The sequence below is a fragment of the Cetorhinus maximus genome, chromosome 19 (genome assembly GCF_964194155.1).
Source record: "Cetorhinus maximus chromosome 19, sCetMax3.hap1.1, whole genome shotgun sequence".
NCBI classification, from domain to species: domain Eukaryota; kingdom Metazoa; phylum Chordata; class Chondrichthyes; order Lamniformes; family Cetorhinidae; genus Cetorhinus; species Cetorhinus maximus.
Genome location: NC_135897.1, coordinates 52465419 through 52492485, shown reverse-complemented (window position 1 = coordinate 52492485; position 27067 = coordinate 52465419). Strand labels below are relative to the sequence as shown.

At 41.6% G+C, this 27067-nt stretch overlaps 1 protein-coding gene across 1 annotated transcript in view; it reads right to left on the bottom strand.

Annotated features, from left to right (window-relative positions):
• Positions 1–27067, bottom strand: part of LOC144693806 (mitofusin-1-like) — an 80534-nt gene that overhangs the window by 15510 nt on the left and 37957 nt on the right. The window contains exons 11-16 of the mRNA XM_078563855.1: positions 21024–21150; positions 18669–18773; positions 18452–18554; positions 15914–16143; positions 1624–1779; positions 161–357 (exon numbers count right to left, since the gene is read on the bottom strand). Coding sequence (XP_078419981.1) covers positions 161–357; positions 1624–1779; positions 15914–16143; positions 18452–18554; positions 18669–18773; positions 21024–21150 — 918 coding nt within the window. The remainder of the gene's footprint in view (positions 1–160; positions 358–1623; positions 1780–15913; positions 16144–18451; positions 18555–18668; positions 18774–21023; positions 21151–27067) is intronic.

The window sequence follows — 27067 nt, the reverse complement described above, 5'->3', positions numbered from 1 at the left end:
TCTCATTAAGCCCATTACACACTCATGTTGCTTTCAGACATCATGATCCCCAAAGCTCCCACCCACCAGCAGCAAAGTAACCTTCTGGGAGAAGAAAAAAACTTTGGGAAATTCCTCTCCAACCCAAAAGCAATGTAAGGCAATGATGAAAGGTACTTACTGATGAACTTGATGGCTACAATTTGCACTTGTAAAACTAACAACCATCTGCAATTTCTCTGTAGCATAGTCCACAAACTGGCGTTTGAAAGCTCTTTCCTTTGCCTTTGTTGTCCATGTTAAACGTTCATACATGTACAATATACTGTAGAGGCTTAGGGCAATAGCTATAAGTCTCCAGCCCACAGCTCTGAAAATCTACGTGAGAATCATGAGAAAACGTTAATTTAAAATCACACTATTTATATAAAAACTACTGTAAACCTGGTAATATGCACTTTCACCCAGAATTGACAGGGAGAGATTTGGATTTTGTCCGTCTATATAGGATAAAAGTTTAGGATAAACCCCATGTTTTTTCATAATAGCTTAATTCTTAATTAAATATTTCTGCTGCTCTTTCAATTATTCACCTCCTCAAGGGCAATAATTCAATCGCCAGCAACACCTTTCTTGGACTGTTACAGTGTAAATGGAGACAAATATATAAGGTAGTTGCAACCATAATATTCCTAAACTTAAATATTACAGCAATAAAAGAGAAAATGTTCATCACGATTAGCCACAATTGGGGAAAGAAGAATCAGACCAATCTTGGGACTCAAACTGATTTTTATTTCAATCCTAGTCTTGCAAGATACCCTCAGAGACCTCCTCGAGGGAAAGTCTTACAAATTGTAAAAGTTAGCTAGTGTGACTATTCCCACATCACTAAAGTGCATCTCTTGAGCATCTTGTTGCTTTGTTAGCATATACAGCTCAACCACCCAATGCCCAACTCTCTTGAAGGTAATATGGGTGTAATGGTCTTGTCCTATGAGGAAAGGTTGAGCCTACATTCATCGGAGTTTAGAAGAATGGGAAGTGATCTTATTGAAACATACATGATTCTGAGGAGGCTTGATAGGGTGGATGGATGCTCAGAGGATGTTTCCCCTTGTGGAGAATCTAGAACTGGGAACATAGTTTAAAATTAAGGGGTCTCCCATTTAAGATGGAGATGAGGAGGAATTTATTTTCTCAGAAGGCCATTAGTCTTTGGAATTCTCTTCCACAGAAAGCAATGGATACTGGGTCATTGAATATATTCAACGCTGAGTCAGGCAGAGTTTTGATCAACAAAGGAGTGAAGGGTTATGGTGGTGGTGGTGAGGTTGGGGGCAGGCAGGGAAGTGGCCTCAATCAGATCAGCCATATTGTCATAATCTTATTGAATGGTCGAGCAGGCTCAATTTTCATATTTTCTATGATTTTATGAAGAAGCAAACCAGTTATAAATTTAAGGTGTGCCAAGACAGGTTGTGAAAAGAAACTGGAATAATAATTACTGGTACAAGTCATGTGGTAGAATGGTACAGCACAGAAGGAGGCCTTTCAGCTCACCATGCCTATGCCCATCATGGTAGTTTGGTTCTAATCTGTGATACTAGTTTAATTTCAGGAACTATTCAAAAAAATACTTGCCACTCCTCCAACAATGACAACACCCACTGAAGTCCGTGATGTCAGAGAAGCTAATCCAGTAACTAGGGAGATCATCAGTTCTTCTTGTGCCATGTTTTCTTGAGCAAGTGCAGGTACATTTGTCATAGTTGGTGTTGTCAGTATAGGTCGAGGAATCTATGGTATGAGAATATGCAAGTGTGTAAATTTTCATTGTATATTAAATGCAAAAATGAGTAATTACAGGAACAGGAGTTCCTATAATTCCTAAAAACAGCATTCAATCCATCTGGTTCACTAATGTCCTTTAGGGAAGGAAATCTGCCTTCCTTACCTGGTCTGGCCTACATGTGACTCCAGGCCCACAGCAATATGGTTGACTCTTCATTGCCCTCTGAACAGGGGCAATTAGGGGTGGGCAATAAATGCTGGCATAGCCAGCAATGCCAATACCCATGAACGAATAAAAAAAAAGACCATTTAGCTCCTTGAGACTGTTCCAATGCTATTCAATGATTCATAGATTGCTTACAGCACAGAGGGCAGCCATTTGGCCTGTCGTGTCTATACTGGCCGTAAGAGCTACTCAGCTAATTTCACTCCCCTGCCTTTTCCCCATAGCTTTGGAACATGGCTAATATGCGACCTAATTCCATATACCCACTTTTGCCCCATATCCTTCAATACCACTGAAACATATCTATCAATCTCAGATTTAAAATTAACAATTGATCTTGTATGATCTTCACTTTCAGCGAAGAGTCATAAGAACTCGAAACGTTAAGTCTGTTTTTTTTTTCTCTCCACAGATGCCGTTAGACCTGCTGAGCTTTTCCAGCATTTTGTTTTGTTTCAGACTGAAGAGTCATAAGGACTCGAAATGCTAAATTGTTTTTTTTCTCTCCACAGATACTGTTAGACCTGCTGAGTTTTTCCAGCATTTTCTGTTTTTGTATGAAATGATGCTTGTGGAATAGAGTTCCAAATTTCTAAAACCCTTTGTGTATATAAGTGTTTCCTAATTTTACTCCTGAATGGTCTGGCTCTAATTTTTTTAGATTATTCCCCACAGACCCAATCCTAACCTTTCTAAGCAGTGTTTCTCACTATCTATCCTATCTGTTCACCATAATATCTTGAAAACATCAATCAAATCAGTTTGTGTAACTCCTTGTAATTTAGATGGAAGAGTCCACATCATTCTGGTAAACCTATACAGCACTCCCTCCAAGGCCAATATATCCTTCCTAAAACTCTCTCCTTTCCCAGAGCTGCTCACAGGTGTCATCTAACCAAAGCTTTGTACAGCCGAAGCATAACTTATACCCCCTGTAGTCTAGTCCTTGAGATATAAATGGCAGCAATCCATTAGGCTTTTTGACTGTTTTCTCTACCTGTTCATGCCATTTAAATAGACCCCAAGTCTCTTTGGACCTCTTTTGTTGCTAGCTTTTCACCATTTAAATGTACCCAGTTCTGTCATTTTAAGGTACAATAAGTCCTCACTTAAAGTTATGATTGCGTTCCTGAAAATTGTGACTTTAAATGAAACAACTTTAAGTGAATCATGGGTTCCCACAGGAATCAATGTCATAGCCAGAGTTAGGCTCCTTCAGACATTTCTTGCCTGGAAAAACCAACGTTGAAATATTGCACCATACATGCGCAGCACAGTGCATTGAATAACGTACAAAATAAAATAAATCACGGAATAAAACAGAAATACTGTATAAATTCAAATTAGATAACACAAAATCACCCAAAAAAGCCTTGAGCAGCACAGCTTGCGTCTCACTGACTGCACTCCTTAAACTCAGTTCAACTTTCTGCTTGTTTTCCCTTATCATCTGCCCTCTCTCCTCGCCCCCTCTGACTCTTTCTCTCTCTCTCCTCGCCCCCACTGACTCTTTCTCTCTCTCCTCGCCCCCTCTGACTCTTTCTCTCTCTCCTCGCCCCCTCTGACTCTTTCTCTCTCTCCTCGCCCCCTCTGACTCTTTCTCTCTCTCCTCGCCCCCTCTGACTCTTTCTCTCTCTCCTCTCCCCCTCTGACTCTTTCTCTCTCTCCTCACCCCCTCTGACTCTTTCTCTCTCTCTCCTCGCCCCCTCTGACTCTTTCTCTCTCTCTCCTCGCCCCCTCTGACTCTTTCTCTCTCCCCTCGCCCCCTCTGACTCTTTCTCTCTCTCCTTGCCCCCTCTGACTTTTTCTCTCTCCTCGCCCCCTCTGACTCTTTCTCTCTCTCCTCGCCCCCTCTGACTCTTTCTCTCTCTCTCCTCGCCCCCTCTGACTCTTTCTCTCTCTCTCTCTCCTCGCCCCCTCTGACTCTTTCTCTCTCTCCTCGCCCCCTCTGACTCTTTCTCTCTCTCCTCTCCCCCTCTGACTCTTTCTCTCTCTCTCCTCGCCCCTTCTGACTCTTTCTCTCTCTCCTCGTCCGCTGATTCTTTCTCTCTCTCCTCGCCCGCTCTGATTCTTTCTCTCTCTCCTCGCCCCCTCTGATTCTTTCTCTCTCTCCTCGCCCCCTCTGATTCTTTCTCTCTCTCCTCGCCCCCTCTGACTCTTTCTCTCTCTCTCTCCTCGCCCCCTGACTCTTTCTCTCTCTCCTCGCCCCCTCTGACTCTTTCTCTCTCTCTCCTCGCCCCCTCTGACTCTTTCTCTCTCTCCTCGCCCCACTCAAATTGGAAAAACATTCCCTAAAGAATTAACAACAGTAAAACATTAAGCTGAGCAACTTAAAGCAAGGAATTACTGTGTTACAGCTTTGGTCCAAACATGGACAAAAGGGCTGAACACCAGAGGCGGGTTGAGTGTGACTACTCTTGAAATCAAGGCAGCAAATTAAACGTTCATTCCTCGACCACCGATGCACAGTAGTAGCAGTGTGCACCATTGACAAAATGAACTGAAGTAACTCACCAAAGTTCCTTTGACAGCACCTTCCAAACATGTGACCTCCACCACCAAGAAGGGCAAAGGCAGCAGGTGCAAGGAAACACCATCACCTGCAAGTTCCCCTTCATGCCACACACCATCCTGACTTAGAACAATTTTGCTATTGCTTCACTGTAGCTGGGTCAAAATCTTGGAACTCCCTTCTTAACAGCACTGTGGGTGTACCTACACTACATGGACTAAAGCGGTTCAAGAAGGCGGCTTGCTATCACCACCTCAAGGGCAATTAGGGATGGGGCAATAAATGCTGGACGAGCCAGCAATGCCCATATCCTGTGAATAAATAAATAAAAAGCAATTACGTTGTGCCAACCCCACTCTTCAGGTTGAGATTTTGTTGACGCTCACAAAACTAAACACCTGCACATTTGAGCTGCTTGTAGTTTTATTGCCTGTGTGAGATGGTGTTCATTGAGCTGTTATTTTCTTAATTCATTCACGTGATGTGGGCTTTGCTGGCTTGGCCAGCATTTATTGCCCATCCCTAGTTGCCCTTGAGGTGGTGGTGGTGAGCTGCCTTCTTGAACTGTTGCGGACCATGTGGTGTAGGTACACCCACAGTGCTGTTAGGAAGGGAGTTCCAGGATTTTGAGCCAGCAACAGTGAAGGAACGGCGATACATTTTCAAGTCAGGATGGTGAGTGACTTGGAGGGGAACTTCCAGGTAGTGGTGTTCCCATCTATCTGCTGCCCTTGTCTTTCTGGTAGTAGTGGTCATGGGTTTGGAAGGTGCTGTCGAAGGAACCTTGGTGAATTCCTGCAGTGCATCTTATAGATGGTACACACTGCTGCTACAGTGCGTCGGTGGTGGAGGGAGTGAATGTTTATTGAAGTGGTGCCAATCAAGCGGGCTGCTTTGTCCTGAACGGTGTCAAGCTTCTTGAGTGTTGTGGCAGCTGCACTCATTCAGGCAAATGGGGAGTACTCCATCACACTCCTGACTTGTGCCTTGTAGATGATTGACAGGCTTTGGGGAGTGAGGTGGTGAGTTACTCGCCGCACAATTCCTAGTCTCTGACCTGCTCTTGTAGCCACGGTATTTATATGGCTAGTCCGGTTCAGTTTCTGATCAGGTTTCCGGATGTTGATAGCGGGGGATTCAGTGATGATAATGCCATTGAACATCAAGGGATGATGGTTGGATTCTCTCTTGTTGGAGGTGGTCTTGCCTGACACTTGTGTGGCACGAATGTTACTTGCCACTGGTCTGGCCCAGTCTGGCTATTGTCCAGGTCTTGCTGCATTTGGACATGGACTGCTTCAGTATCTGAAGAGTCACAAATAGTGCTGAACATTGTGTAATCAGCAGCAAACATCCCCACTTCTGATCTTATGGTGGAAGGAAGGTCATTGATGAAATAGCTGAAGATGGTTGGGTCGAGGACAATACCTTGAGGAACTCCTGCAGTGATGTTATGGAGCTGAGATGACTGACCTCCAACATCCACAACCATCTTCCTTTGTGCTAGGTATGACTCCAACCAGCGGAAAGCTTTCTCCTTGATTCTCATTGACTCCAGTTTTGCTCGGGCTTCTTGATGACACTTGGTCAAACGCAGCTTTGATGTCAAGGGCAATCACTCTCACATCAGCTCGGGAATTCAGCTCCTTTGTCCATGTTTGAACCAAGGCTGTAATGAGGTCAGGGGTTGAGTGGCCCTGGCAGAATCCAAACTGGGTGTCAGTGAGCAGGTTATTGCTAAGCAAGTGCCGCTTGATTGCACTGTCGATGACCGCTTTCATTACTTTACTGATGATCGAGAGTAGGCTGATGGGGCGGTAAATGATCGGGTTGGATTTGTCCTGCTTTTTGTGTACAGGACGTACCTGGGCTATTTTCCACATAGCCAGATAGATGCCAATGTTGTAGCTGTACTGGAACAGCTTGGCTAGGGGCGTGGTAAGTTCTGGAGCCCGTCTTCAGTGCTACTGCCAGAATATTGTCAGGGCCCATAACCTTTGCATTATCCAGTACCTTCAGCCGTTTCTTAATATCATGTGGACTGAACTGAATTGGCTGAAGACTGGCATCTGTGATGCTGGGGACGTCCAGAGGAGGCCGAGTTGGATCATCCACTCGGCACTTCTGGCTAAAGATTGTAGCAAATGCTTCAGAGCTTTATCTTTTGCACTGATGTGCTGGGCTCCTCCATCATTGAGGATGGGGATGTTTGTGGAGCCTCCTCCACCTGAGAGTTGTTTAATTGTCCACCACCATTCACGACTGGATGTGGCAGGACTTCAGAGCTTAGATCTGATCTGTTGGTTGTAGGATCTCTTAGCTCTAACACTTGCTGTTTATGCTGTTTGGCACGGAAGTAATCCTGTGTTATAGCTTCACCAGGTTGACACCTCATTTTTAGGTATGCCTGGTGCTGCTCCTGGCATGCCCTCCTGCACTCTTCATTGAACCAGGGTTCATCCCCTGGCTTATTGGTGATGATAGGATGGGGGATATGCCAGGCCATGAGGTTACAGATTGTGTTTGGGTACAATTCTGCTGCTGCTGATGGCCCACAGCGCCTCATGGATACCCAGTCTTGAGTTGCTAGATCTGCTCGAAATCTATCCCATATAGCACGGTGGCAGTGCCACACAACACAACGACTGTGCGGTGATCACTCCTGCTGCTACTGTCGTGGACAGATGCATCTCAGGCAGGCTGGTGAGGATGAGGTCAAGAATCTTTTTCCCTCTTGTTGGTTCCCTCACCACCTGCTTACAGCTATGCCATTTAGGACCCGACCAGCTCAATTAGTAGTTGTGCTACCAAGCTATTCTTAGTGATGGACTTTGAAGTCCCCCACCCAGAGTACATTCTGCGCCCTTGCCACCCTCAGTGCTTCCTCCAAGTGATGCTCAACATGGAGGCGCACTGATTCATCAGCTAAGGAAGGGCGGTACGTGGTAATCAGCAGGAGGTTTCCTTGCCCATGTTTGACCTGATGCCATGAGACTTCATTGGACCCAGAGTCGATGTTGAGGACTCCCAGGGCAAGTCCCTCCTGATTGTATTTCATTGTGCTGCTGCCACCTCTGCTGGGTCTTTCCTGCTGATGGGACAGGACATACCCAGGGATGATGATGGTGATGTCTGGGACATTATCTGCAAGATATGATTCTGTGAGGATGCCTATGTCAGGCTGTTGCTTGACTAGTCTGTGAGACAGCTCTCCCAGTTTTGGCACAAACCTCCAGGTGTTACTAAGAAGGACTTTGTAGGGCCGACAGGCCTGAGATTGCTGTTGTCATTTCCTAGGTCAATGCCGGGTGGTCCATCTGGTTTCATTCCTTTTTTGTTACTTTGTAGCGGTTTGATACAACTGAGTGGCTTGCTAGGTCATTTCAGAGGGGATTTAAGAGTCAACCACATGTAGGCCAGACCAGGTAAGGATGACAGATTTCCTTCTCTAAAGGGCATTAGTGAATCAGGTAGTTTTTTACAACAATCCAAGTCATTCCAGGTTTTTATTGATTTTTTTATTCCACCATCTGCTGTGGTGGGATTCGAACTTGGGGCCCCAAAGCATTACCCTGGGTCTATGTATGACTAGCGACAATACCGCTATGCCATCGCCTCCCCTGTTAGTCTTCCCATGAGGTAAGCAGTCAAATGTCATTTTTGGCAGGGTGATTAATGCTAATGTGAAGCATGGAAAGGTGCTTCAGGGATCATTAGTGCAGAGGGACACATATTGTCAATGTGGAAACATAGAAAATAGGAGCAGGAGTAGATCATTCAGCCCTTCAAGCCTGCTCCGTCATTCAATATGATCATGGCTGATCCTCTATTTCAATGCCGTACTCCCATGCTCTCCCCAAACCCCTTGATGCCTTTAGAGTCCAGAAATCTATCTATTTCCTTCTTAAACAAATTCAGTGACTTGGCCTCCACAGCCTTCTGTGGTAGAGAATTCCACAGGTTCACCACTCTCTGAGTGAAGAAGGTTCTCCTCATCTCAGTCCTAAATGGTCTACGCTGTATCCTGAAACTGTGACCCCTTGTTCTAGACCCTCCAGCCAGAGAAAACATCATCCCTGCAACCAGTCTGTCTATCCCTGTCAGAATTTTATACATTTCAATAAGATCTCTCATTCTTCTAAACTCCAGTGAATACAGGCCTAGTTGGTCAATCTCTCCTCATATGACAATCCAGCCATCCCAGGAATTAGGCTGGTGCACCTTTGCTGCATTCTTTCTATGGAAGTATATCCTTTCTTAGGTAAGATGTGGTCTCAACGTGGCCCTGTATAGTTGCAGTAAGACATCCTTGCTCCTGTACTCGTCCTCTTGCAATGAAGGCCAACATACCATTTGCCTTCTTAACTGCTCGCTGCACCTGCATGCTTGCTTTCAGTGATTGGTGTACAAGGACACCCAGGTCCCTTTGTACATCAACATTTCCCAATCTATCATTTAAATAATACCCTGCCATTCTGTTTTTCCTATCAAAGTGGATAACTTCACCATTATCCACGTTGTACTGCATCTGCCATGGATTTGCCCACTCACTCAACCTGTCTAAATCGCTTTGAAGCCTCTTAAAACCCTCTTCACCACTCACATTCCCACCAAGTTTCACGTCGTCAGCAAACTTGGAAATACTACATTTGGTTCTCTCACCCAAATCTTTTTCTATAGTGAACAGCTGGGGCCCAAGCACTGATCCCTGTGCTAGCCCACTAGTCACTGCCTGCCACTCCAAAAAAGATCCATTTATTCCTACTCTGTTTCCTGTTCTCTAATTAATTCTCAATCCATGCCAATATATTACCCCCAATCCCATGTGCTTTAATTTTACACACTAACCTCTTATGTGGAACTTTATCAAAAGGTTTCTGAAAATCCAAATACACCACATCCACTGGTTTTACCTTATATATTCTGCTAGTTACATCCTCATAAAACTCCAGTAAGTTTGTCAAACATGATTTCCCTTTCATTAATCCATGTCGATTTTGTCTAATCCTGTTGATATTTTCGAAGTGTCCTGTTATCACATCCTTTATAATAGACTCTAGCATTTTCCCTACTACTGTTAGGCTGACTGGTCTAATGCGCTGTTTTCTCCCTCACTCCTTTCTTTAAATACTGGGGTTATATTTGCCACCCTCCAATCTGCTGGGACTGTTCCAGAATCTACAGAATTTTCGAAGATGACAACCAACTTTTCCATGGCCTGCTCTTTTAGTACCCTGGGATATAGATTATTGGGTCCTGGGGATTTATCGCCTTTCAGTCCCATGAATTTCTCCAGCATTATTGTTTTAGCAATACTATTTTCCTGGAATTCCTCCTTCTCACTAGACCCATGGTTCCTTAGTATTTCTGGGAAGTTATTTGTGTCTTCCTTTGAGAAGGCAGGACTAAAGTTGTTGTTTAACTGCTCTGCTATTTCCTTTTCTCCCGTTTCAGTCTGTAAGGGGCCTACAATTGTCTTCACTCAGCTTGTGTGTTCTAGAGGTGGAACATGGAAACTAAAACTTAGGGCCAGTTTCCATGTTTACAAAATGGGGTTGAGGGGTGGGGGGTAGAAAAATACTGCAACCAGAATCTGGTCAAAATCACTGCATGAAGGAAAGTGAAGGCATCAGAAAAAGGGTTTAATTGTGGAATTTTCTGTTATGTTTTTGAAAGTTAAGTACAACTTATCTTTAGCATAATTTCTGTGTTCTTTGCAAAGGCATCCAGAAATCAGTTGATTTGTGAGTGAGCTGAAATGGCTCATAAGCCACTCCTCCGGTCACTACACGTTATTGCAGCATACATTAGGAAAATGCAAAAATGTGTACAGCAATGCCTGTGCTCCTGACAATTTTCAAGGATGAAATATATCAATCTTCACATGCCTGCATCAGTATCGTTTTTTATGGCAACTAATGCACATAAGTTTAGCGGTTGAATTTAGTGGAGTACTGTGGGTTTCAATTCCTGGTTCTCCATTTGTGCAATAAGCATATGATTGATGGGACAAACCGAAGCACAATAGCAGTCATAGGCTAAGTAGCCAAATGGACTGACAGCGATAGCTCAACAAGGATAAATACTGTTACATGCTTATTTTCCATTCTGGCAGATTTTTTTTTCTATTAAAATATTTTAGAATGTTGCCCTACTATTGACACAATGATTTGTAAGTGAAACTGGTTACATTTTAAAACATCAAATCTATACAAAAAACTCTAAAACCTGCATAAAATCTAGAGTGAACTATACTAAAACTTGATTATGATTTGTAATTGTTCTTTTACTAGTGTTCAGACATCATCGTTAAGCAGAATCACCACTTGTAGCAGAACTGCGGTAACATCACAAACTGCATTTCAGGTTCTTGACTGTGAAAAATACCACATAAGATCAACAATTCATGCATAATTAACAAAAGAAAACTTGATGTCTTAGGCAGATGGTACAAATCCTAGGTGTTTATAGCCACTTTACGTTTGTGTCAATCAGAAAAATCTATATAATGCAACAAACTAGCTCTTTCATAGCAAAGGAACAGTCCTCTAGTTAAGCTGAAGAAGCAAATTCACAGAAATTTGACAATCAGAGCCTCCAAAGAAGCTGAAGAATTAATTCAGAACCCATCTCAACCTTTCATCCCTTCAAAATGAAAATGAATTTAAGTGTACATTATGGTATTAGGCTCTATGTCAGGAAGACATAGAAAAAAAGACATTTTGCTGTGCCCTTGAAACCATCAAGCAACCTTAATCTTATTTCCACAAACTGATATATTACCTCTTTAAGCTCACGTTATACTGTGACCTCAAGTCTTTGACTCTTAAATTCCTGACCCTAGTTTCAGCATGTACAGTCACCAAGCTCTCATCAATCTATCTATTTTGACATTTAAAAAATAGAACCTATTTATTTTGTGGCTAAAATATCCAGAATTTCATCAATTAAAAGAGATTACAGCACTGCCATCCTGCACTGCATCCCTTGAAGAATACAGATTTCTACTTTTTAGGATTTTACATTAAACAATAAAAATTGTTCAAATACAAAAAGTATAATGTTTTTTAAACCTTTAGTTTCAGTCATTATCGTACTCAATTTTCCAAAATAACAGACTCACAAATTGGTCCAGAACGTGCTGTAGCAGAGCACATAACAGTATATAGACACTAACTTCGCCACTGAAAGTTAAATCTTGTCATTTTAAGCATAAATGCTCTTTTAACAATGTGTTAAGTATTAATTGCTACCAATCAACTATTACAAGTGTGGCCTCATTCCTTCAAGGATTGTTAGAGATTTTAAAAATGTAGAATTTAAAAATATGTACCTTTCCTTTCTTTTGATCTCTTTATTTCTCTTTCTATACCTGATTTGACATTGAATTCACCCACTTTAATCTACATTTCCTTCAATCCCGGAGTTGCTTATTTCACAATTCTTCAATCTGATTGCTTAAGGAGATACAGTGTTAATTGCCCTGTTCACTCTGGCCCAAATGCACCGTTTCCCTCACTGCAGCATTTTAGGCTCACACTGGAACAGCGACTTGCCATGCAAAAAACTTAAAACATCGATGTGCAAAGGCAAACCTAACGTGCTCTGCTACAGCACGTCCTGGACCAATTTGTGAGTCTGTTATTTTGGAAAATTGAGTATGATAATGACTGAAGATAAAGGTTTAAAAAACATTATACTTTTTGTATTGAACAATTTTTATTGTTTAATGTAAAATCCTAAAAAGCAGAAATCTGTATTTCTGATTTCCTTATAAGCCACTTCCTTTGATTTAATGCATTCTTTAACTTCTTTCATTAACCACGACTGATTTACCTTTCCATTTGGGTGTTGGTGCCTTAGAGGAATGAATATCTATTGTTGACCATATATTATTTTCTTAAATACTAGCCATTACCTGTCTACTATAAAATCTTTGAGTGTATTTTCCCAATCTGGCATAGCTAACTTGCCCCTCATACCTTCATAATTTCCTTTCTTCAGATTTAAGACCCTAGTTTCAGGATTAACTATATTGCATTCAAACTTAATGTAAAATTCTATCATACTATGTTCACTGTTTCCCAAAGGCTCCTTTACAGCAAGGTTATTAATTAGCCATATCTCATTACACATCACTAAATCCAAAATAACCCGAGCCCTAGTTGGCTCAACATACTGCTCAAGAAACCCATCTCATTCACACTCCAGGAATTCCTCCTCCATAGCATTAGTGCTGATTTGGTTAACCCAGTCTGTGTGTAAATTGAAGTCGCTCATTATTGCTGTATTACCCATGTTACATGCGTCTCCAATTTCCTGATTTATACCATGCCCAACATTACCACAACAGCTCGGTGGCCTATAAACAACTCCCACCAATGTTTGCTGCCCCTTGCTGTTTATTAGCTCCACTCAAACTGATTCTACATCTTGATCCTTCGATCCAAGATCCTCCCCTACTAATGTTCTGATCTCATCCCTTATTAAGAGTGTTACCCCGCCTCCTTTCATTTTTGCCTTTCCCTCCCACATGCCAAATATCCTTGGATATTCAGCTCCCAATCTTGGTCACCCTGTAGCCACATCTCTGTAATGGAAATTAAATCATACCCATTTACCTCAATTTGTGCATTCAAATCATCAACCTTTTTGTGAATGCTATGTGCATTCAGATAGAGAATAACATTATTCTCTATTCCGATCCTATTTGATGTTTGCCTATGCTTCACCTGTCTTCTATTTTTGCTTTCTACTTTTCTACTTCCTTTTACCAGTTTTGCTTTCCTCAATCTGAGCTCCCTCTCATGTTCCCATCCCCCTGCCAATCTAGTTTAAAACCTCCCCAACAGCACTAGTGAAACTCCATGCGAGGGCGTTAGTCCTGGTCCTGCTAAGATGCAGCCCGTCCATCTTGCACAGGTCCACCTGCCCGAGAACCACTCCAAATGCCTCAGAAGTCAGATGCCCTCCCTCCTACACCAGTTCTCCAGCCACATGTTCAGTCGCTGAATTCTCCTTTTTCTATGCTCACTAGCACATGGGACTGAAAATAATCCTGAGATTACTGCTTTAGAGGTTCTGCTTTTCAATCTCCTTCCTAGCTCCCTGAAATCTGCTTTCAACACCTCATCCCCTTCCTACTTAAGTTGTTGGTACCGAGATGGACCACGACCTCTTGCTGTTCATCCTCTCCAAGAAAAATGTCCTACAGCCACTCCGTGATATCCTTTATCCTGGGACCAGGAAGACAGCATACCATCCTGGAGTCGCATCTATGGCCACAGAAATGCCTGTCTCCTCTAACTAACGAGTCCCCTATCATTACTGCTCTTCCTCTTTGCTTCCTCTCCTCTTTTACAGCTGAGCCGCCTGCGCTGCCACAAACTTGACTTTGACTGCACTCCTCCGAGGAACCAACGCCCTTACCAGTATCCAAAATGGAAGGCCAATTAATGAGTGGGACCTCAGGGGACTCCTGCACTACCTGCCTGGTTCTCTTGGACTACCTGGCTGTCACCCATTCCCTTTCTGCCTTCCTGCTCCTAACCTGAGGTGTGACCACCTCTTTGAACGTGCTATCCACATAGCTCTCAGCCTCGTGGATGCGCCACAGTGACTCCAGCCTCTGCTCGAATTCTGAAACCAGAGCTCAAGTTTCTACAGCTGGTGACATTTCCTACACGTGGTCGTCCAGGTCAATGGTGGCGTCCACAAACTTCCTACATACTACAGGACATACATTCCACACGACCGAGCTGTCCTGACATGTCTTAATTTCACTTATGTTAACTTTATTTTACTTTGGTTTATTTATATGATTTTTACTTGGCATTAATTTAATAAACCTTATAACTATTGATAAACCTTACTAGTACTGATAAATCCGACTAATACCTTACACGCTTTATGAGTTGAAATAAACATTACTTAAAGCCCCTCTTTCCCCCGTGCACCGAATTTTCATGTGAACCTAATTCTCTACTCATTCGGTCTCAGTCTCACTCAGGCGTAGTCTCCTTTCTCATGTGGCCCTTACTGACCCTTAGCTTTCTTTCTTTTCTTTGTATTACTACTACAACATCTCTCCCATGAATTTTCAATGAAAGAGCTACCATATAAAAAGTCTAACGGCAAACATCATTGAACTGGTTCCTAATCTAATGTCTTTTAGGGAAGGAAATCTGCCGCCCTTATCTGGTCTGCCCTACATGTGACTCCAGACCAACATCAATGTGGCTGACTCTTAAATGCCTTCTGAACTAGGACAATTAGGGATGGGTAATAAATGCTGGCCTGGCCAGCGATGCCCACATCCCATAAACAAAATTTAAAAAATTTTTCAAACTATTTTTGACTAAACTCCAGGACAGATTACTGAACATGCCAATTCTCAAAATGCAACAAAATCAAATCAATGTAGACTCTAAGGAAGGAGCAGTCAGTGCCAGGATGCCAACGAACTGTTGACCGACTTCATATCTGCAGAGATCTCAAATGGGTTTTCAGGCACACAGGCCTTTGGAGTGAGTAAGTCCACGTAACAGAAATATGTAGCCAGAGTAAGTCATGAAGGTACAAAGGAGCAGAACCTAAGTCCCAAGCCCCTGCACAATTTCAGTTTTCAATGTTTTTCTCAGAAACTGTTACTTTTTAGATGTACAGTCAGCAGGCTTTGGTAACAATGGTCTGGGAACTGGGAACACTTTAAAAAATGATTTGATTAGATATTATATGGTGGCTGGTTTGTGAAAGCAGATCATTCATACCTCACTCGTAACTTCTGCTACCTGCCTAGTGAATTAAATTTCTTTTGACTTGTTCACATTCAATCAAGTATCTGATCGGTAATTTAATAGACTATTCATTTGAACCAATCACATTTGTTTCCCTCCAACTGCATTACACTTTCAGCTGGGGCATCTTTGAGAAATGACATGTTATTGATGTGCATTAGATACAAAGCTTTTAATTACATGGATAATGTTGCCTTGGTTTCAGCTGCTTTGTTAAATTTAGAGCCTAAGTACAAAGACCTTAGTCAACAGGAGTGTAAATTACTAACGGGCAATTAGTTTTCCAAGAAATGCATAGCTGAATGCAAGGGAGCAACTACTTGCTCATGTTTGTCCAGGTTACAGTTGGTGCACAGCCAAGGAAAACTTGAAAGAGGGGAAAACAGAAATAAAAGTTGAATAAGTACAGAGATTATACACCCTCAAAACATACTTCCTTTGGATTCCAAAATGTAACATTATGCTCACTAGGCATTTTTTAAAATTAACTGCTATTTGAAATCACTCCCAAATTAACTCTAAGAAATTAAACTTCTGAACGGGCTTTTCAGAAGGTTATTAAAAAATATATTAAATTTACAATGTATGAGCAGCAGTTTAGTGTACCTGAAAAGTTGGGTCTCCAAGTCCCAGTAGAGCCCTTCGGGCATTTTTGGGTCCCAGAAAACGATTGACCAGTGAAGTCCAACCAAGTGAGAAATGGAATTCAACATTTTCTTGGAAATCGGCACATATCTTGTCACAATTCAGGTCATAGCTGAGGTCAAACTTATGGTATGGTAGCAGCGCATTGACCTGATTCTGAACATTTAATGGAAGCAAAGGCTTGAGATTCCCTGGAAAATACATAGAATCTGATTAAGGTACTGTGCCTAAATTAAGCACTAAATTAAACAAAAAATTTACATTAGTGTCACAGTGTGATGTTTGCTAGGTGTGTTAATGTTGTTCACCAAGAATTTGCAAACTATACACTTTATTTGCACTGCCTCCACCACACTTCCAGGCAGTGCATTCCAAACGCAAACCATTCACTGTGTGAAAATGTTTTTTCTCACATCACATTTGTTTCTTTTGCAAACCACTTTAACTCCGTGTCCTCTCATTCTTGACCCTTTTACGATCAGGAACAGTTTCTCCCTATCTACTCTGTCCAGCCCCCTCATGATTTGAACACCTCTATCAAATCTCCTCTTAGCCTTCTCCTCTCTAAGGAGAACAGTCCCAACCTTTCCAATCTATCCTCATAACTGAAGTTTCTCATCACTGGAACAATTTTTGTAAACCTCTTCTGCACTCTCTAATGCATTCACAACCTTCCTATAGTGTGGCTTCCAGAACGGTACACAATAGTCCAGTTGAGGTCCAACTAGTGTCTTACATAAGCTCAGCATACCCTCCTTGCTCTTGTACTCTATGCCCCTATTAATAAAGCCCAGGATACTGTATGCTTTATTAACTGCTCTCTCCACCTGTCCTGGCACCTTCAATTGTCTATGCGCATATACACCCAGGTCTCTCTCCATGTTCTTCCTGCCAAAATGCATCACCTCACACTTCTCTGCATTGAACTTCATCTGCCACCTATCTGCCTACTTCCACCAACTTGTCCATGTCCTTTTGAAGTTCTGCACTGTCTCCTCGCAGTTTACAATGCTTCCAAGTTTCGCAAACTTTGAAATTGCTCCCTGCACATCAAGATCTAGATCATTAATGTACATTAGGAAAAGCAAGGATCTTAATACCAACCGCTGGGGAACTCCATTATAAACCTTCCTCCAGCCCAAAAAATATCCATTGATCATTATTCTCTGCTTCCTATTACTCAGCCAATTTTGTATCCACATAGCTACTGTCCATTTTATTCCATGAGCTATAACTTTCTCACAAGTCTATTGTGTGGCACTGTATCAAATGCCTTTTGCAAGTCCATGTACACCACATCAACAGCATTACCCTCATCAAACCTCTGTTACCTCTTCAAAAAACTCCAGCAAGTTAGTTAACCATGATTTCCGCTTTAGAAATCCATGCTGGCTCTTCCTAATCAACCCACATTTTTCTATGTGATTACTAATTCTATCCCAAACAATTGTTTCTAGAAGCTTCCCCACCAGTGAAGTTAAACAGACTGCTCTGTAATTGCTGCGTTTATCCTTACAACACCTTTGTTGAACAAGGGCGTAATGTTTGCAATTCTCCAGTCCTCTGGCACCTCCCGAGTCTAGGGAAGGCTCCCACCAACCTTTTAGTCCAGTCTATCTGGCCTAGCTCCGTTCTTGCCCCAATTAAGTTGGCTCTCCCCAGTTAATTAAGAGTGAAGTCTTTTACTTCTTCAGATTTCAATTATTGTTGAAACGTGTAATAAGTTAAAGAAATTCTAACTTTTTCTGACACTTCTATGTCTCTCTTAATCCCATATTTCTTTTCCTATTTTGTTTTCTGCACATGATTTAACACTGAATTAAATATCCTAATATATGCTTCCCAGTTTGGGTTCTGTATGCCTCAATAAGGATTCTTCAACGATTGCTTCACGAGGCACATCGCTGCTTTCCCTGTTCACACAGGTCCCAGATCCCCAGGGTGCTGCACTGCTTTGACTGTTAACCACAAATCACAGTGTAAACACATAGAGAAATTCCATCGATAAGTGTGAGAATAATAAAAAGTGACTACTACTCATTTGCTGCATACTGCAAAATGTGAGCCATTGTCTTATCACTTAAGTAGTGCTCTTTAATGGCAAGAGACCATTACAACATTTGATTTGCTCAGCAGATCTTAATAACTATGCATGCAAAAAAAAGGTCAGATGCATCTGCTCTGTGTTTTGTTAAATCTGAATTTCCTAACTCCAGAATGTGTAGAATTGTCACCTTGGGCCTAATGACATGTCCAGGTTTCCAGTCTGGACCCTGAAATACAAGTCTGCACTGCTTACAAACAATTATCCCATGCCCCACAATAGTCATTTATTTTGGTTAATTCTTCAATTTTGGTTGGGATTGGACTCCTGCTTCCCTAAAATGTTAGTGACATGCCTTAATGGGGGAGGTATTTGCTAATCAGCTGGGTAGGCCTCAGTTTCAAAACTTCCCACTTTAGAATTCAAAAATTTAACTCAATCAAGTCTTGACTAACCTATCATTTGAAGTTGCGCTGTCTGCAATGAGGCATGGACTGCACTGGAACAACGTTCAGCCAAGTTCCTCCCTAGTCCTTCTTCAATGTGCTTATGTAGATTCTATATAGAGATGTAATATATAAAAAGTTTGAGATATTAATAAGCCATACAAGTGTTGCTGAATGGGTTTTCTCTTCCATCAAAATGCTAAATAAAAGGGATTTTTTTCCTCACGTTTTTATAAAACTTTAAGACTGGAGGAGAAGAATGGAAGTCTCCATGAAATTCATCAACCAGCGTAGAAAGGCGGCAGATTTCATCAGTCATTGCAGCAGAAACCTGAAATGCCAATTTTAGGATGAAAAAATTAAATATCTGCAACAAAATCTCAGTCACAATATCTGATAGTATTTCTAGCAATAATTAATATCAGAATCCTAATTCACAATGCAAAGAACACAAATGGCTTCTTACACAGATAAAATTCCAACTGTAGAATGCTGTAGATAATTTGTCCAATTCATTTCAAATATACAATGCAGAACTGATTTAAGCAGACACAATGTCTGTGAACAAAGAGAGATTAAGTTACCTCAATGCACCAAGAGAAATTAGGATATTGAAATGTTGGGTTATTGACAACAATATGTTTTGTTTTAGTGGTTGATATCACTGTCCCAGCTAAAGGAGCCACAGGGGAGACAGCGAAACACATGTGTGAGGGTGCATACAATGTGTCTGTGGTTGGATAAGCCTAATATTAAAGAAAATAAATTAACCCATGAGTTAAAGGAAGGTAACCATAATGATGGCAAAGAAATGTTTTGTAATTAGACTGCACTTCTCGGAGCCATTCCATCAAATGGATGCCTTGGGGCCAGGGTGTCTTATGAGGTAATCTACGAAAGAAAGCAAGTTAAAAAATAAAATCAAATAAAATGATGAATAAATCATGCTAAAAATCAAAATGGCTAAGTGAATAAGACTTGCATTTACACAGTATCTAACCAATGTCTCAAAGCACCCCATTTGCAATGAGTTCATATGTGAGCAAACTTGGTAATCAGTAAAATCGCATAAACAGCGATGAGATGGCTGACTAATTAATCTATTTTTGGTGCTCCTAATTTGAGAGAAGAATTTTGGTTAGGAAACTGGTCAGTGTCACTGAATTTTGAATGTTCACCTGAACTACCATAAATGACAGGTTCATGACTTATCTGAAGCCAACAGATCCAAGTATCCTTCAGTCATGCAATGAATGTCAGCCCTCGTTTATGTGATCAAATCCCCAGAGAGAGGCTAGCTTGAACCTAGCAACAGAGCTACTAACAAAAAGTTGGCATGGCAACCCAAATCTCCCCTTACAGAGGATAACTTCATTTTCCTTTGATCTACGCTTCCTTTTTGTTACCAGAATTACAGTTGTTGCTTTTGCCTGAAGTTATGAAAATTCAGACAAAAATAATTCAAGTTCTGAAGAAACTTTCTAAGTGAGGATAATCAATGTTATGACAATCAATTCCAGCAGCAAAATATTGGTAACCTTTTGTTTTGAAAAGTTTAAAGACTTTTAATCTGCCAGAAATGAATTAGGCTGTCCCTCAATAAAGGGGTTCACTCACAAATATACTCTGAAGTCATCCATTGTGGCATTCCAATATTCTTTAAGGTACTTAGCAGAACAGATAGGTTCTACAGACATCAGTACCATGTCAACACAATGGTGTCAACACAAGGAGTCAGGAATTAATCCCTCATTTGTCTATGTATTTCACTACTGTCTTTCTACGCAACATTTGTTGTAATTGCAAAACCTTGAACCGTAAAAGAGCACAAACTAATTACATTGTAATAACTGTTGTTTGGATAAATAGATCTCTGGTGGATAAATGGATCTCTGGTTCATGTTCCTTAAGTTTTAGTACTTCACCCCAAGTCAAATGTGCTAGTTAGCAGGAACAAAGGACCAGCAGCAAGGCTTGGGTTGCAATCCTGTAGCACTGGAAAATTCATTTTCTTTCTGTTTCCTTTGGGAAGCTGACGGATTACACAACCCTCAGAGCCTGTAAGGAATACGACTTATACAACTACCACGAACAACCCTGTTCTCTCTCAGAGATCAGGAATTGGCAGAAAATTGAAAATAACTATAAAAGCCCATAAGCAGGGACCAGGCATTGCACTAACAGAACATTTTATCAATTAAAAGCAGCATGAATGTAACCAATAGTCAATGAGAGAAAAACATCCGAGAGTAGATCATGTGAAATCCCATGAGAGAAAGTCATCCTACACAAGATAAAATTCTTTTAAAGAACATTAACATCCCCCATTTGATTACTTGACTTATCACTATGCTGCAAATGAAAAATAAAACAAGTCACACAAAAGTTATAATAAAATGAAAATGCTGGAAATACTCAGCAGGTCTGGTGGCATCTGTGGAGAGTTAATGTTTCAAGTTGGTGATCTTTCTAATTTTTACACACAAATTTTATGTTTTGTTTACTCTTGATAATGGCCAACAGTAAACTGAAAACTGTTAAAGGCAAGCAACTTCTATTTGGAATGGGCTACAATCCTCACCTTGGCTTCTACTTCTTCTGTTACCAGTTTAATGTTTTTCTTGCAGTCCTCTGTTAGCAAGGTTAGCTGACTTCGCACAAACTCCAACTGATCTAAATGATCCTCTCGTTCTTCCAAGGAAAAGACTCTTGAGATCAGAAATAGTAGGTTTTAATCTAATGTTGATATTTTGAGCACACGTACTTAATTTATTTGGTTTCTTTCATAGATTATTAAAAACTACCCACACTGGAGAGTGTTAAATTAAGTATCTTCCATCATTGCCATAATCAAGTAGGGGCACTGTTCCTTTAATTTTACATCTGGGTCCTTAAGTCAAGATGTAAAATGAAAGGGATAGTGCCCCTACTTGATTATGGCCATGATGAGATTATACAGTTTGTATGTAAAGAATGAGGAAAACCATACTTAATCTAGCATTCTCCATGAACAACTAAGAAAGGTGCAATAATCACTTGAGAAAAAGCTTTCATCATGCACACAATGTCAACAACTAAAGATGATCTCCTCAAAGAAGTCATTCTCTATATTGTGGAAAGGAATGTAAGACACAGTTGGGTCGACTACATAATCTACAATACAACAAAAACGTGCTTTGATATAGCATCTTTAATATAGCAAAACATCCCAAGGCATTCCTTTAGCACACTAATTAATATTTAACACAGACACAGAAAGAAATATCAGGAGAGATGACCAAAAGCTTAGTCAAAGAGGTAGGCTTTAAAGACCACCTTAAAGGAGGCAAAAGAAGCAGAAAGTTAAAGAGGGAATTGAAAAGCTCACAACCAAGACGGCTTAAAGCATCCGCCCATGGTGAAGCAATTAAAATCAGGGATCAGCAGGATGCTGGAATTGGAGGGGCACAGAGGTCTCAAGAGCTTGTACGGCTGGAGGGAGTTACCAAGACAGGGAGGGGGTTTGAAAACAAGGTTGAGAATTTTTGAAGTTGAGGCTTTGCTGGACCACAAGACAATACAGATCAGTGAACAAAGGGGTGATGGCAGAAAGGGACTTGGTGTGAAATAAGATACAGGCATCAGGGTTTTGGATGATCACAAAATTGCGTAAGGTGGAAGATGGGAGGCTAGCCAGAATTTTGGAATAGTCAAGTCCTGAGGTACCAAAGGCATGAATGATAAATACATTAAATATAACAAGTGAGAAAGAAGTGAAACTAGCATATATACAATACTCCTGAATGCTCTCTGTTGCCGCAGGGGTGAATTTTCCTCTATTCCATACCTGGAGGATGTTGATTTCCCAGGCACAAAGCAATGAAAGAAGAGACAAGCCATTTTATCTTTATGCCAGGTCTCCATATCCTTCATGTTTCACATGCACTTCTGGGTTATTCCCCAAGGAATGGGCACAGAGCTCTGCCTTAAACAGGCAACTGATGTTAGAATGCATCCCTCATCATTTTCCTGGCTGAGATGCAAATGCTAGAACCCAAAGAATGTAGGAATTAGAAGGTGTGCCCAGTCCTTGATGATTGGGAGACCAGAGATCATCAAAATTTCACCTCCGAAGCTTTTTTTAAAAATTATTTTTCAGGACCACCTAAGATGATCAGCTGGGCTGTAAGCTATTATTCTTAGGAAGCAGCCAGAGGGGTTCAAAGGTGTTGGCCATTATTGCAGCTGCAAACTTTACAGTCCTGCTGCAGCAATGCAGTTTTAATGCCTAATTCCGGGAATATTCTTATTCTAAGGAGCATGCTTGTGCTAGGGAAATAGTTAGGTCTCGGTAACAACTGGAGCCCAGAGATACCTGGTTCACGTCAACTAGGCAGAGTGCATTTTCACTGCATACTATTCAAAATTTTCTTGGGTGAGGGAGGTACAAAATAGAAGGGAAGTGAGTAGCCGGTGAGTCTTATTATGTTTTATTTTTAAGTAAGGTTTACTAGTATCAGTAAGGTTTATTAATAGTAGTAAGGTTTATTAGTATTGGTAAGGTTTATTAATAGTAAGGTTTAATAGAAATAGTAGGGTTTACTGGCAGTAGCGAGGTTTACTGGCAGGAGCAAAGTTTATTAACTAACAGATAAAGGAATAGCAGGCCTGCTCCGACCTCTAGACTGCACATCTTGTATGATATGGGAACTCCAGGATGCTTCCCATGTCCTGGATAAACACTTGTACAATAAGGGTTGTTAGTTGCAGCAGCTTGGTTTTGGAGCTTTGAGCAGCAATCGGTGTCACTGCAGTCGGTGGACAGCAAGTTTATTGATATGGTCACCCCACGGCTTAAAAGTATGCAGGGAGAGAGGGAATGTGACACCACCAGATAGTCAAGATAACTACCAGGTAGTGCAGGAGTTCCTTGAGTGCATCCCACTCACCAACCAGTGTTCAGTTCTGAATGCTCATGAGAGTGATGGTTCATCTGAGGAGTGCAGCCACAGCCAAATCCATGGCACCATGTGTGCTTCAGCTATACAGGGGGCAGACAGAAGACTGGAACAGCAATAGTGTTGGTAGATTCAATAGTTATAAGGATAGAAAGGCGTTTCTACTGCCACAGATGTGAATCCAGGAGGGTGTATTGCCTCCCTGATGCCAGGTTCAAGGATGTATTTGAATGGCTGCAGAGCACTCTGTTGAGAGGTGAGTGGGGGAGGGGGTGGTGAACACCCTGCAGTTGTAGTGTACATTGGTACCAACAACATAGGGAGAAAGAGGCATGTGGTCCTGCGGTCAGGAATTATGGAGCTAGGTAGAAAATTAGCAAGTAGGACCTCAAAAGTAGTAATCACCGGACTACTCTCCAAGTAGGTAAAAAAAAGAGGATAAAGCAGATAAGTGTGTGGCTGAAAAGATGGTGCAGCAAGGCAGGCTGTAGATTCCTGGGACACTGGTACTGGCTCTGGAGATGGAGCCTGTACAGGCCAAATGGGAGTACCTAAACAGAGCTGGTACTGAGTTCCTTGCAGGGTGATTTGCTGATGCTATTGGGGAGGGTTTAAACTAACTTGACAGGGGTGTGGGAACCAGGAGGTAATATCAGAGAGGAATATCACGGAGCACAGAGTACTAGGAGAGATAGATAGTTTAGAAAAACTAAGTTATTAGTTTGGTTCAGAGCAAGGGAGAAAGTAACAAAGTCTAAATCAGGGTTACTGCATGGTGTGTGGATATTAAGGTTGGTGAGTTACAGGTGCAGATTGCCATGTGGAAACATGTTGTTGTGGCTAAAACAGACACCTAGCTCATGAAGAGCAGGACTGGGTATTAAATATTTCTGGATACAAGATGTTCAGCAAAGGTAGGGAAGGAAGGAAAAAGGGGAGGGATGGCTGTATTGATTAAGGAGATCATTGCAGTGCTGGAGAGGTGTCAAGGACAGAATCTATTTGGCTAGAGCTAAGGAACAAAAAAAGGTGCAATTACATTGCCTAAAGGCCACCAACTAGGGAGAAAGATATTTCATTTTCATGACATTGCCACCCTGAATCCCCCATTATCAGCATCCTGAGGGTTACCATTGACCAGAAACTGAACTGGACTAGCCATATAAATACTGTGGCTACACGACCAGGTCAGAGGCTAGAAATCCTGCGGTGAGTAACTCAACTCCTGACTCCCCAAAGCCTGTCCACCATCCACAAGGTACAAGTTAAGAGTGCGATGGAATACTCTCCACTTGCCTGGATAAGTGCAACACTCAAGAAGCTTGATGCCATTCAGGACAAAGCAGCTCCTTGATTGGCACCCATCCACAAACATTCACTGTCTCCACCACCATAGTTGCAGCAGTGTGTACCATCTACAAGATGCACTGCAGGAATTCATCAAGGCTCCTTAAACAGCACCTTCCAAACCCAGAACTGCTACCATCTAGAAGGACAAAGGGCAGCAGGCACACGGGAAGACTATCACCTGCAAGTTCCCCTCCAAGCCACTCACCATCCTGACTTGGTAATATATCGCCGCTCCTTCACTGTCGCTGGGTCAAAATCCTAGAACTCCCTCCCTAACAGCACTGTACCTACACCACATGGATGCAGCGGTTCAAGACGGCAGCTCACCGCCACTGCTTCAAAGGCAATTAGGGATAGGCAATAAATGGTGACCTAGCCAGCAACGCCTACATCCCACGAATGAATAAGAAAAACACAGAGGAACAAATTTGCAAGTAAATTACAGAGAGGTGCAAGAATTAAAGAGTAAATATAATGGGGGACTTTATTCGAATATAGATTAGGATAGTAGTAGTGTAAAGGACAGGGAGGGACAAGAGTTCCTACAGTGGGTTCTGGAAAATTTTCTTCAGCAGTATGTTTCCAGTCCAATGAGAAAGGAGGCACTGCTAGACCTGATTCTTGAGAATGAGGTGGGCCAAGTGATTCAAGTGTCAGTAGGAGAACATGTAGGGGACAGTAATCATTGTATCATAACATTTAGGTTGGCAATAGAAAATAACAAAAAAGAACAACCCAGAGTAAGAATAATTAAATGGGGGCAAGCCAATGAGGTAAGAATGGATCTGGGCCAGATAAATTGGAATCAAATGGTAACTAAACAATGGGCTACCTTTAAAGAAGAGATAGTTCAAGCACAGTCAAGGTACATTCACATGAAGGGGAAAGGTAGGACAAACAAAGCTACAGCTCCCTCGATGAAGAAAAGAGAGAGAAATTAAGATGGAGGAGGAAAAATATGCTTATGACAGATGTCAGGTAGATAATACAACTGAGAACCAGGTTGAATGTAGAAGGTTCAGATAGGGGGTGAAAAAGCAAATAAGAGAAGCCAGGAGACCATATGAAAAGAAGAGACTGGCAGCTAACATAAAAAGAAATCCCAAAGTATTCTACAGGCATATAAATAGTAGCAGGAGGAGTGGAGTCAATTAGGGATCAAAAAAGGGATTTATGCATGAAGGCAGGGGGCATAGCTGAGGTATTAATACTTTGCATTTTCCTTTACTAAGGAAGATGCTTATGCTCAGGTTATGGTGAAAGAGGAGGTAATTCAGACACATGAATTTAAAATTGATAAGAGGTACTGAGTAGGTTGTTTGTATTTAAAGTTGATAAGGTGCCAGGACTGATGAGATGCATTGAAGGATACTGAAGGGAGTAAGGGCAAAAATTGCGGAGGCCATAAATTTCCAGTCTTCCTTAGACTCAGGTGGTGCCAGAGGACTGGAGAGTTGCAATCATTACACCCATGTTCAAAAAAGGGTCTAAAGGTAAGTCCAGCAGGCCAATCAGTTTCATTTCAGGGGTGGGGTAGCTTCTAGAAACAATAATTCGGGACAAAATTAAGAGTCACTTGAGCAAACGTGGGTTTATTAAGGAAAACCAGCAAAGATTTGCCAAAGGCAAATCATGTTTAACTAACTTGCTGGAGTTTTTTTGAAGATGTAACAGAAAGGGTTGATGAGAGTAATGCTGTTGATGTGGTGTACATGGAATTCCAAAAGGCATTTGATATAGTGCCGCACAACAGACTTGTGAGCAAAGATCTAGCTCATGGAATAAAACAGACAGTAGCAACATGGATACGCAATTGGACGAGTGACAGAAAGCAGAGACTATTGGTTAATGGATGTTTTTTGGGCTGGAGCAAGTTTTGCAGTAGAATTCCCCAGGGGTCGCTGTTGGGACTCTTGCTCTTCCTGATATATATTAATGACCTAGGCCTTAGCATACAGGGCATAATTTCAAAGTTTGCAAATTATATGAAACTTGGAAGCATTGTGAACTGTATGCAAAAGGGCATAGAAAAGCTGGTGGAATGGATGGACAAGTGGCAGATGAAGTTCAGAAAAGAGTGAAGTGGCTCTTTTTGGCAGGAAGAACACAGAGAGGCAATATAAAGGGTACAATTCTAAAGTGGATACAGGACCAGAGGGACCTGGGTGTATATGTGCATAAATCATTGAAGGTGGCAGGATAGGATGAGAGAGCAGTTAACAAAGCATACAGTATCCTAGGCTGTATTAATAAGGGCATAGAATACATGAGCAAGGAGGTTATCTTAAATGTGCATAAAACACTGGTTCAGCCTCAACTGGAATATTGTGCCCAGTTC